Source organism: Electrona antarctica (genome assembly GCF_951216825.1).
Source record: "Electrona antarctica genome assembly, chromosome: 18".
Lineage (NCBI taxonomy): Eukaryota > Metazoa > Chordata > Actinopteri > Myctophiformes > Myctophidae > Electrona > Electrona antarctica.
In genome coordinates, this window is record NC_136799.1 from 17,932,253 (window position 1) to 17,944,905 (window position 12,653).

At 40.5% G+C, this 12,653-nt stretch overlaps 1 protein-coding gene across 1 annotated transcript in view; it reads left to right on the top strand.

The window, feature by feature from the left end:
- The first annotated feature begins 1,628 nt into the window (after nucleotides 1–1,628).
- dnaaf9 (dynein axonemal assembly factor 9) overlaps nucleotides 1,629–12,653 on the top strand; it is a 28,196-nt gene continuing 17,171 nt past the window's right edge. Inside the window, exons 1-16 of the mRNA XM_079528365.1 lie at nucleotides 1,629–1,792; nucleotides 2,153–2,232; nucleotides 2,555–2,680; nucleotides 3,895–4,019; nucleotides 4,355–4,451; nucleotides 4,670–4,776; nucleotides 5,475–5,552; nucleotides 5,803–5,904; nucleotides 6,109–6,164; nucleotides 6,327–6,462; nucleotides 7,553–7,634; nucleotides 10,163–10,199; nucleotides 10,305–10,389; nucleotides 12,110–12,186; nucleotides 12,381–12,425; nucleotides 12,544–12,589. Of these exons, the coding sequence (XP_079384491.1) occupies nucleotides 1,737–1,792; nucleotides 2,153–2,232; nucleotides 2,555–2,680; nucleotides 3,895–4,019; nucleotides 4,355–4,451; nucleotides 4,670–4,776; nucleotides 5,475–5,552; nucleotides 5,803–5,904; nucleotides 6,109–6,164; nucleotides 6,327–6,462; nucleotides 7,553–7,634; nucleotides 10,163–10,199; nucleotides 10,305–10,389; nucleotides 12,110–12,186; nucleotides 12,381–12,425; nucleotides 12,544–12,589 (1,335 nt within the window). The 5' untranslated portion in view covers nucleotides 1,629–1,736. The remainder of the gene's footprint in view (nucleotides 1,793–2,152; nucleotides 2,233–2,554; nucleotides 2,681–3,894; nucleotides 4,020–4,354; nucleotides 4,452–4,669; nucleotides 4,777–5,474; nucleotides 5,553–5,802; nucleotides 5,905–6,108; nucleotides 6,165–6,326; nucleotides 6,463–7,552; nucleotides 7,635–10,162; nucleotides 10,200–10,304; nucleotides 10,390–12,109; nucleotides 12,187–12,380; nucleotides 12,426–12,543; nucleotides 12,590–12,653) is intronic.

The window sequence follows — 12,653 nt, forward strand, 5'->3', positions numbered from 1 at the left end:
AGCTCACGAGCCACACTGCGATGCACTGTACACTTGTCGATCAGCTATTTTCAGCTATCTGTGATTTTCCTCACAGATTTTCTGCCCCATATCGTTGACCGGAGTGCCTTAGGACTCTACTATAGTATATTTTCTGTTTTCTGTTATTGTGGGGAGAGCTGCTTGCGACACGTTGTTAGCTTGTCGATCTGCTATTTTCTGCGAAAGCCTTCCCCACAATAAGGTGCTGCATGGGGTTTAAGTGGTTAAGGGGATGTTCTAATTTCAGAGATAGGCTACCGCTACACAGTAAAAGGATCAGTCTCACTCAAGATTACTTTAATAAGACCGATCACAAACCTGTTAACTTGATGCATATCTCTAGACTAATCAAATCTATCTTGTCAACCAAAACAGACAGCACATAGTTTACAGTTTCGTGTAAAGGCCAATGTAGAGCGAGATTAATAATTAGAAAGGCCATAAAGGCTACATATAGGGTGCTTACTTACTGCCCTTTATGAGTTCACGTGTAGAACTTTTTGTGCATTTTGATCAAAGATCCTGGGAGATGCATTTTAATTGATTTTCATATAATTCAAAATGGCGGGTGATCTAGAGGTCAGAGGTCAAAAGTAAGAGCACGAAACTTGTTCGGCATGAGGAGACACATATGTGTATCGAAGATTCATTGCCGACGGTCAAACAGTTCATGAGCTATGCATGGTCAAAGTTTGCATTTTCAATTGAGTGCTATAGCGCCACCCTTTGCCCAATGGTTGTGGGCTTCGCATCCTCACCGTTTGGCATGGCCCTCTACCATATTTCCAAATTTCACGAAAACCGACTGCACGGGTTCAGCCAGAACTGCTATTTTTGGCAGAAGGAGAAGGAGAAGATGAAAAAAACTAACAATAACAATGAAGAAATGAAATGAAATGAAATGAAATCTATATTTACCCAGGGTATCTGGGCTAAGCTCAAGAACTTGTTTCCAGCCAGGCCCTGCTCATAGAACACATTTCATCGTAGTGGTTCAATGCCTTGTTCAAGGGCACTTCAGCGGTGGTAATTTTAACGTGTCGGACGGCTGATTCGAACTAGGAACCTTCCGGTATCAAGACCGCGCCGCTATCCGTTCGGCCACCGCTGCCACTAGGACCACGTCCTTTCAGGTCTGCTTGGTCCTTTAATAATACTAATAATAGAGTTATAAACTCTATGCTCATTGCTCAGTAGGCGTTCCCGCATAACTTCCGTGTGTGATGATGTCACGCGCTGCCGCGCATACTGATTAGTTTTCTGCAGGAGGCGGGGTCGAGGAGGCGGAGATTACAGATTACTATGGGATTGCACCATCGTTGTGATGGTGAGGTTGCTGCTGTCAAAGCGACTCTAAACAAGACTTTACCAAGAGAAAAAGTGGGAGATGTCATACACTGTGTAATTTATTTATGATTATGAAAAGATAAATTACATCTCGACATTGAATTATAGTTTACACAATAAAAACAAGCATTGAAATGTAAAACAAATATATATATTATACTATCTAAATATTTGCCAAACTATTCGTATGGTATTCTAAAATATCCCTACATTACATAGAATGGTTCAGTCCGTTGCTACGCTATCTTGTGTGTAGACATTCTCCAGGGTGCAAGGCCAGTGATGATGGAAGGGATGTTTTCGGCTTGAAATCTTGCGCTGTTTGGCTTGAAACATAAATTATACACACGCAGCAATCAACACATGCAATGGCGGGTATACGGAGAGCTAACGGAAAATACCCGTCAATGAGCCCGGCTGTAAGGTAACATCGATTTGTGTTTATGGAAAACGACGCGACGAAAAGACTGGCTAGCTAGCCTTAGCTATTAAACGTTAGCGAAAACAGCTGTCCGTTAATCCGTTGATGGGTGTCACAACCTCGGACGGAATCCAATACACTGACTGTCGTTGGTTAAAATTAATTTACTAGTATTGTCTAGCTAAATGATTAATTGTGCCAAATAACGGAAATTAATTCACTAATAATAACGCCGGACCGGGCCGGCTTGGTCTGTTCTACTGGCAGCGCCAGTGGCATTATTGAATGTGTAATTAATAATTATCTTCACATTCTGTGACCGATGTTCCACAATGACATCCTTTACTTTTTATTTCATTTCAGTTGTTCTCGTGTGCGACATGTCCAGTCACTGATCTGTGATGGTGGCACTGCCACTCCTGATGCCATCCTGTGTTGTCTTGGTATGTTGCCTTGCCTCTATACACTACAGTCTGTAGCCTAGCTATGTCCACAATACACGACATCATTACAATCATTAGATCTTAGCACAAATGCTCACGATCTAGATAAACATAACCTTTGTTTAACTAGGCCTAAGTGGGAGTTTTTCCATAGCAAGTACAAAAACTCTAAATAAAAGGTGTAGGCCTACAGTATACTTCCATAAAGGCACACAGGGACATTTAGTTCACTACTAGCACAGCACAAAATAAATGGTGACTACACATAATCAGCAACATATTATTTGCAGTGCATGTATTATAACAGTTTATTATGTTACAGGAATTGACAGCCGATACAATGAAGGCTGCAGTGAGCTGGCCAACTACCTGTTCTATGGACTATATGGACAGAACCAGATGAGTCTGGACCCCGTTCTCGATGAGTTTCCTGAAGAAGTGTTGGACGGTATGTAGCAGGTGTAGCCGCAATTTGCAACTCTAGATTTTTTTATAATGGGATGAATCTAGAGTTGCAATACCCTCCATTGACTCCCCACTCATCATTTTGCGTTTGCGATCTGCTTGTCTTAAACGACGTTAAACTCACCAACATTGCAGCTGTAGTCCAAGCTTGAATTATTCTCTTTCAATCTGCAAAGCTTGTTTTTCATGAAAATCCCCCGTAGACATGTTATGAGCTACTTTCTGTCAAGAAATTCTGTGCAAGTGATTATTTTTCTAAGTGCTGGAGTTTGGAAGCGCTCGTCGTAAGTCACTGAACGTCCCTGCATGCATCTGTTTCGCATTTGCACATAATGCAGGAGGCAGCAGCGCGACCCCTTAATACAAACGAGTGCTTCCAAACTCCAACATTTCTTCTTCTTGACAGAAAGTAGCTCATAACATGTCTACGGGGGATTTTCATGAAAAACAAGCTTTGCAGATTGAAAGAGAATAATTCAAGCTTGGACTACAGCTGCAATGTTGGTGAGTTTAACGTCGTTTAAGACAAGCAGATCGCAAACGCAAAATGATGAGTGGGGAGTCAATGGAGGGTATTGCAACTCTAGATTCATCCCATTATAAAAAAATCTAGAGTTGCAAATTGCGGCTAGTAGCAGGTGCTGAGACCCGCTCCGGTTCAGTCTCTATCCTTTTATTACTCTATGGCTGAGACCCATTGACTGTTTTCTTACTTGCTGTGGTTTTATTCCACGTTGACACATTGAACGATCACTACATTGACTAATACATTAGCCAAGTCAAGTGAAACTGTTGCATAACACATTTCATACACATTGGGAAGTTTACATGCTATTACTTGAAATACAAAATACAAATGTACCCACCAAAATAATTTCCCATTGTTTAAGACAGTGGCAGTGGCTCATAGTGGCCGGTAGAACAGTTTGATCCCGGGCTCCCCCACAGTTAGTGTCGAAGTGTCCTTGAGCAAGACACTGAACTCCTAATTGCTCCCGATATGCCGTTTGGTGCCATGCATGGTTTCCTCTGCCATCGGTGTATGAATGTGTGTGTGAATGGGTGGATGTAATGCACAATCTATGTAAAGCGCTTTGGATAAAAGCGCTATATGAATGCACCATTTTCCAAGAGAATCCCTTGCATGATGAACCATCTACTTTGCAATAAAGTGATTCTGATTTTTGTTGTCTTCAGATGTGATTTTGCTAATCAAGAGGGATTGCGTCCACTTGTATTGCAACCCGGTGAACTACAGCTACCTGCTGCCCTATGTTTCCCACTGGAGGAACCTGCATCTCTACTGCATGACCCCTGCAGAGGTTTTACTCTCATTTCTAGCCTTGTTTGGTAGTGTTGGTTACTGTTACTGTGTTGTTGTTGTTGTGTGCCTCAAGCTAATAGAAGGAGAGCTATTCATGGCTCACAAGATCAGTAACATGATCTTATAGACAGACTTAATAGGCAAACTGTAGTTTTAATTATATAGATAGATAGATAGATAGATAGATAGATACGTGATATACTAGACCTATTAATTGTATGCATTGTGTTACAGTATATTAGGCACATTCAAAGAAAGCATTTCATGCTGAAAACAAAATCCTTTTTCGTAAAAAGGTTATTAACCTGTTTGCTCTCCTCTCCATACACACAGTACGAGGATGAAGAGGCAGCGGAGGAGTTCAAGATCTCCAGTTTTGTCACCATGGTGCGGGACTGCAGCCGTATTGGAGTGCCCTACAGCTACCAAGGTACAGGACTCCTGCAGTTTAACCATATAATACATTCATCACTGGAGTCATTCTAAAACCTCTGAGGTCATTCACTCTTACGGTGGATCTTTAACACAGTAGTTCTATAAATATAATGTAGGCTAACCACTTATTTGTTCCACTTATTTTCAAGGCAACCTAGTGATTATTGTGTAATTATGCATGCGGCACAAGTAATTATACTTCCATTATTTCAGGGCACATGCAGAAGTTTGACATGTTTATGATGGAGAAATGGCCCATAATTCAGGCTTTTGCCCTGGAGGGGATTGGCGGTGGAAGCTTCTTCACTATGAAATACAAGGTACCCCAAGCATGTCTTTGAAAAAGAGATAGATTTGTTGTTAGGATCCAGAGATAGGCTATAGGAAGCTCTATTCTTTTGGAATATACGGCAGCCGTTCTTAATGTGTGCAGTGCACGCCAAAGGCGAGCAAATCTCTAGTAACGTACAGATGGGGTCACCTAGACACAGGATCTGACACAAATTCTGACCTATTGGTCAAGATTCGATTTATCTTGTGATTTCTTCTGATGACATCTAGAAAAATCCATCTCATATTACAATGGACTCAACCAGCAAAATTGTATGTGAATTTCTTATATTGTACCATTATTGTACTTAAATAACACATTTGTATTAGTTTACTTAATGTGTCTGAGATCACCAGTTGTGGTGACAGTCTCAGATAGGGGATGGCACCACTGCCACATCTAGCCTACATTTCTGTAGAAAACAATGGTATCCTTCTTTACCTTTAAATGATAGGGTACAGTAATTAGACAGGACAGGGGGAGAGAGATGGGGGGGGGGGGGGGGGGGGGGGGGGGGGGGGGAGACATGCGGCAAAGGCCGACGGGCTCGGGACTCGAACCCGCGGCACACCGTCAGGCTGGATTACCAGTCTAGGTGCCTGGACCGCTCAGCTGTGGCCCAGGCCAATAATCTTTTAAATCGTACTAGTTTCGGCTCACTTTATCTTCTGTTTATCTGTCATCCAGTTGATGGACATCAGTGAGATGCTGTGGCAGGTCTACACAAGACTAGACCCCGTGTCCCTGGATCGCCTTCTGACAGAGGTAGCTTTCTCTTATCCCTCTTCTTTGCTCTTGTTTTTTCTGTTCTTGTACTTAGCACTTCGAGTTCCTGCACACATGATTACTATAAAATCACACACACTATATATACTGTATATGTATGTATATATATATATATATATATATATATATATATATATATTCTGGATGTCATAGAGCTGCATTTTCTACCATACTGTAAATTCCAAGTGAATTGTACTGTCAGTGATCATGGATGTTGTTTGTGTTGTAGGACCTGCTTAACTTTGAGAAGCAGTTCAGTAGCTTTTATGCTAGCATGGACCTGGAGAGCCATCTGTCTATCTTGGAGCTGTCTGAAGCACAGGCCGGAGAGGTAATACTGCTGCCACTCTTATAATGCTTCAGCGACTCTTTAATACTCTACAAGTGAAAGTTGCTCAATCAAATTTGTACTTTAGTTAAAATACTGGAGTATTTGCTTTTCAAATTACTCTTGTAAAAATAATGCTGTAGTTATTACTATTATGTGACTCTGCCAGTTGCATGCATTTAAATGTGTGTACTTGTAACTCCACAGGCTTTCCGTACTTATTATTCCCATGGCATGATCTCAAGTAACATCAGTGATAGCAGGTATCCCTCCTAATTAACAATCTTCAACACAGAATCCACGTCTTTTAAGATAATTCTTATGATTATTATATAAAAGTTGTTCTACATGAAAATGTAGAATGAAAGTTTTTTGTATTTTTATTATGTGATTTATAATTTTCATGTGTGATTTCCTGTGGTCAGTAAAAGTCGTCAGCCCTACGTGTTGTTTGGAAACCATTCATCCATGGAGAGTCTGAAGAGCTACTCCTTCAACTTCCCCTCTGAGAGTCACCAGATCCGCAGCACCGGGCCCCAGGGTTCCATTGCCAGACACATGGTATCACAATCACTTGAACCTCTTATATTAACCCTATATAATTCATTGATCCCAGGGGTCCATCCATACACATTACCCTCCTTTTCTCCCCCCTCTGCACCAAATCTCTTCACTGAAAATACCCAATGTACAAGCTCACAACGTATCAAAACAAGTTGTGAGCTTATAGATCTGATAGTTAGCATATAGCTGATAGATAGCAAATGTTCACCTATGACATTAGCCTGGCTAATAAGCCAGACGCGAATCTGCCGTTGGCTGACATACCCAGAATAGGGATGCTATGGGTCATGTGCTCCAAGCACTTACTGTACACGTGCACACAATACAATACGGATCTTGGGTAATGTGGATAAAGGGTGAAACAACAGGCTTTTAGCACCACCTGTTTGAGTAAATGGGAATAACTCGCAGAGAACACCTAACCAGACTGGTGGCTCAATCAGTTACTGTATTTTATTTTTTAAAGATATTTTGGGTATTTTTTGCCTTTTTTATTGATAGATTTACAGTTAGTTGACAGGAAACTGGGAGAGAGATGGGGGGATGACAACGCAGCAAAGTTCATCGCCTCCATGAGGCGAAGGGTTAAATACTTACTTAGGCCTTTAAATTCCCTGAGGAACATAGGCCATTGATGAGTCTCCTCCATCCCCTTCGGTCTTGTTCCCTCCGCTCCAGTTGTTGCCATGACAGCCCTTGTGCCTTCATCTCCTGTTCTGTGGTTCTTCTCCAGGTGGCTCTAGGCCTTCCTCTCTTCCTCTTGCCTTGCGGGTTCCATGTTAATGCATGTTTTTGTGATTGATCTATTGTGTCTTCGCAGTGTGTGTCCTATCCATGTCCATTTCCTCCTCCTGATTTGTATCAAATGTTAAATACTTCCACCACATTTAATATGTTAATGTCAATTTTATAAACACTTGCATTTTAACTAAGCTTAGTTTTCACCCATGTACAACCTTTGCAACGGTCACCCGAGATCCTTAGGATTCTTGTCACCTTTCTCTCTTGTTCTTTAGTTTATGTTAGTTTACATATCTTGCTGTCTTAGTGACAGGGTTGAAAACCACTTTCTCTCACTGTCCTACAGATTCTGCAGTGTGTCTCAGCCAGAGGACCTTTAGCCTGCTCTCGGACCTATTTCTTTGGGACCACTCATACCCCATACCTTGGTGAGTGTTCAACATGACTTTGCCAATCATCACATGCAAATATAGACATACACAAGCTATTTGTGAAGCTGACACCATGTCTCTACTCTATACGGTACAAGTTCATATTACACAGCTATTCATTCTTAACATTTTACAGCCTGTTGACAGCAGACTGCATTTTTGCAGGCTTCATTCTGGCAGCCTGCAGAAAAGGCAGGCAACAATCTAACTATACAGGACTAGGAGTCTACTAGGCCCTAGTAGACAAACAGTTTAACAGGGTACACAGTTGTGCCCTAGTAACTAGGGCACAACTGTGTACCCTGTATAATTTATCTTATGTCTTAAATCTTAATATAATATAGAGTCTGCTGTTTGATTGATTGAAAATTTGTGACAGTTTCTGACAAAGGCTAAGTCATTGGGCAATTATTCATTTTTGTTTTTTCATGGCATATGAAAGCAGGGAATCATAGCTTCAAATTGACATTGGTTGTGCAGTTTGACCCACTAGTTTTTGAGATATGGCTTATAGAGTAATGCCTTGCAGAGATAAAGCAATCTCGCCTTCAAAGATGCAGTTCTGTGGTCAGTGGCATTTAGGGGGCGCTGTTTTCCCTTCATTGCTACCCCCCCTCCAGTTAGCAATGAAGGGGGGCAGTATTGAGTCGAAAACAAGAGTGAAGCTAGTTTATTTTAATTCTGGGGTCAGGGTATAAGTATAGTAAGGAAATGAGCCTTTATAAAAGTGAAGAGTAAGGAAATTAAAAATGCTGCTATTAATGCACATAGCCTTTATACAAGTGAAGATCACAACTGCCTTGTACTGTACCTTACATGCCAAAAATACCCCAAATGGGTCCATTTGGTTCCATTAGCCTACACTGTCATTGTGTGTAATTACATTACATGAAAAATGTTGCTATAGTAATCTTGGTTAGGATTAGGTTATTAGATTACTTCAGTAGTGGAAAAAGTACCCAATTGCTTTACTTAAGTTAAAGTATCAACTACCCTATTCATACTAATGAATATAAGGTTGAAGTGGTTAATGCATGTTTTAAATTATTATCAAAATCTACAAAGTAACTATAGTAACTGAAAAAATGCCAATGTGTCTGAATAGGTTGCACTTTTTTGATTGATTGATTGAATATTTTATTAGACAAGAAAAAAATGCAAACGGCACAATGTACAGCTAGGCATTTCTTTGGTCCAAAGGGATTTCCCAAGAAAGACCTTGCAGTCTTGTTTCCATTCGGGTCCCATGCAGTCCCATGTGTGGGTACACACATTCACAGTCATGAACAATAATCTAAAACAGTAATTCCTCTCCCTCTGACCTGCTGACAGGTGAAATTTTAGGACTGTTTTAACTAAATATATCATACAGAATATGCAGTGTAATATTGCAACATCCCTGATTATTGTATTGGGGTAGATTCAAATAGTAGTCAATACTACAGTTCAGTCATGGAGTGATGGAGATGAATACATGTGCAGTTCCCACATAGTGTTTATAAAACTTTGAGAGCTGCTGAAAGTTGGGGCGCTGTTTTCACTTTGTTCTCAAGACAGCGTATTTGTAGCTTTGCATCTTTGTAGGTGAAGTTCATTTATTTGTAGCTTTGTGTTTTTTGTAACAGCTACAAACGCTTACATTGACAACGAATGGTAGACTAGTGTATGTATCTTTGCATCTCACAGTATGTAGAACATTTCAACGAAAGTACAGAAACTGCTACGAGGATAAAACCAGAAAAAAGCACTAAGACTTGTTTACACCAGGGTCCTCCATTTTCAATTCATTCAGAACATTTAAAGACGTTTTTTAAAAAGGGAAAAACGTGTACAGTATGGAAAAAGGGGGAGGGGGACTTTAACCTTTTTTACAGGGGCCAGTTTCGAATTGCAGCCACTTTGAGAGCGGTTTTGAAGGAGTCTTAATGGTTGTTGGTAGGGAGTTCCACATTTTAGTGGCATAGGAGCGAAATTAATTTAACCCCTTGTTGGAGCCGAATCTGGGTTGAACATGGTTTATGGAACTCCCTCTGGGAAGTCTTGTGATCATGGACTTTGTTGACATTAAGGAAGTATTTTGACATGTACATGGGTATCTTGTGGGTGTAGCTGTCAGGCAGAAAGTCCAAAATATTATGGTATGGTGACTTTGTCAGATTCTTGAATGTGTCCTGTCCTTATATATATATATATATTATCATCACATTGAGGTATTTTTTCCGTCTGAATTAGTCATTCTAATCAATGATGGACAAACTACCTAACTGCACAAGTTGGAGTTACTGCAGGTAGTTAGAACAATAATAGAGGTTTAGTCAGAGGCGCTTTTTAATACTTTTCATTTGTTCAATATTTGTAAAACCCACACACAGACGTTAAGGGTGTTCAATAGCACTGATTTACAGTATATTTATAAAAAAAAGTTGAAAAATGGAGATAGCTGGTTTCTGCCCGACAGCAACGATATATTATGTTTACTTAATGGTACGGTTTGCTTACAGTGCTTTTGTTTGTTCCTCTTCTAGGTAATCATGATATGCAGCAGAAGAAAACAGAGCTGCTGTGAGTGATAACATAATGGTCTTAAATCTCATAATTGACATATTCCAAAATAACCATGCAGTGTCCGGTGTTAAATATTTATGAGCACCCGTCTGTTTTTCACAGCCTTCTGTCGCAGATTTATTCAGCTGCTGTCCAAGCTGTCCTCGCTGGAATTAAGTGCTTCTCTTGCAACTCCAGTGCTACCAAGGTAAAAATGTCATCAGTGCATATTTTAAAGATGCTTTTGTAACCTTTTCCTTTTTTCGTTTGTATAAGGACTTGACATTACTGCGCCAGACCAGTGGTTTTCAGTCTTTTTGGCTGGTGACCCCTCAAACATGATTTGGCCAAGTCTTGCGAGTCTTGTGAATGCGATGTGTGGTGGAAGCATATAGACTGCTATTAATCATAATATATTTTATTATTTTGATTAACGAAGCAGCTCCAGTAGCCTAGCTAGTGGTACCCCCACATTGGCCTAACAGTTGTGCCTCTTTACAATACATCCATAATCCACTGGTTTATCGATAATTTGTTGTTTGGTGTGGAAATACCTCTTAATTTGAACTGCTGTTAAGCTTTTGTGTGTCAGAGATCCTCAGAACAGTGAGAGCACAGTACCCATTCTGATCAATTTGATGACATGACATGTGAATATTGTAAAAACTCTCACTTGTGGTCGAGGTCACCGATACTTGTGTGTGTCAGGTGTTTCGTGTATGATGGATAGATCTTACTGTAACGGCAACCATCTACCAGTACAGGGCTGTGGAGAGCCAATGTTCCATGTTTTAGCGACAATTACAAGTACAAGTACAATTCATGAGGGAAGGCGAAATGGAAGAGGGAGTCTTGCCTGCTACACCTACCAGTCTGATCGGTCTGCCTTGTGTGCTCAGACACACACACACACACACACAGGCGTGCGCATGCAGTGTTCACACAAATGTCCTCGCTCGCTCTCTCTTTTTACACATACTAAGTATTCTTAATTGAGCTTCCAATGAAATTATAATATTATTATTATCATTTATTTATTTTGTATCACTGCTATAGATTACCCGATGTGGTTAAGATGTGTGATGTGATGTATGCAGTGGCGGACTTACCATTGGGCTAGGGTGGGCTGCAGCCCGGGGGATTTGAAATTGTTTGAAGTATTGCAATCCAATTCAAGTGAAATTTATGTTTTAGTTATTGTATATTTATTATTATGGTTAAAACATTGAGAGCTTCTGCTCTGCTGTCTGCAGACATGAGTGACGCTGTGTTGTGGAGTAGCTGTGGAAAGCCCTAAGCCTGCCATGCATGCACAGCGATCTGTCTGTCTGTCTGTCTGTCTGTCTGTCTGTCTGTCTGTCTGTCTCTCTCTCTCTCTCCTCTCTCTCACTTTTGGGGGGCTGGGTAGCTCAAAATTACACCAAAATTAAAATAAAATACCCCCAATATTTTTGCTGTTAAGCTGGCAACTGCATTAGTGCACTATTAGTGGCTTTACTCTTTATTTTTTGCTCATCTCTCTTACTGTGTTTTTAAAGAGCACATTGTGAAATATTTTGCTGTAAAACTGCATTAGTGCACTACTGGCTACTAGTGGCTGCATTCATTCAGCGACTAGTCTGTCTGTCTGCCTGCCTGTCTGCCTGCCTGCCTCTCTTGGGGGGGCTGGGTACCCCAAAATTACAGCAAAAAAAAAAAAAAATACCCCATTCTTTTATGGCCGCGCAGCCCCGGGGGGGCCCTTGAAATTTTGTCTAGCCCGGGGGCCCTTGGGATGGTAAATCCGGCCCTGGCAAATAGGAAGAAAATGGACACCTGGCCATGTACCTCCCATCACATTGACTTAATTGTGATTTTTTTTTACTGTGATGTGCTTTCTTATATTCATTTCACTAAATGTTCATTATTTTCTTTTCTTATTTCTTTAGGCAAAGGATGTCGCAGAACACACTTTTCTAGTAGCCTTGGACACTGTGAACCTAACTCAGTACCGCTCTGCTCTCAGGTATTACATTTACCAAGTTGGTTCACAGTTAGATTTGATTTAGAATTGATTAGAAGTCATTGAGATTCTTAGTAGTTTGCTTGTACTGTATTCTTCAGGAAATACATTACCGGTACATGAAAGGAGTTTCTGAGTTCCAGTATTCACTGCTTCTGTTGAGCACAAGTTCTGTGAATTTCATATTTTTCTCCTAGATCTAAAATTGAATTCAACATCCAAGCTGTGAATAACATAGGAAGGTAGGCCGCCCTCATCTTATCCTGATCTTTACTGAATCTTAATCTACTGTATACATTTCTGCAGTACATTTCACATGCGTACCATTTGCCATGCTGCTGATACTGTGTTTTCTTTCAGAATCATTCCTCTTAGTGACAAAGAAAGACGCAATGTAGTGAAGACTGTGAGTGCAATTTTCACATTTCTTTTTAATTAACCTAAGATTCATGTTGATTCACCAAACCTTT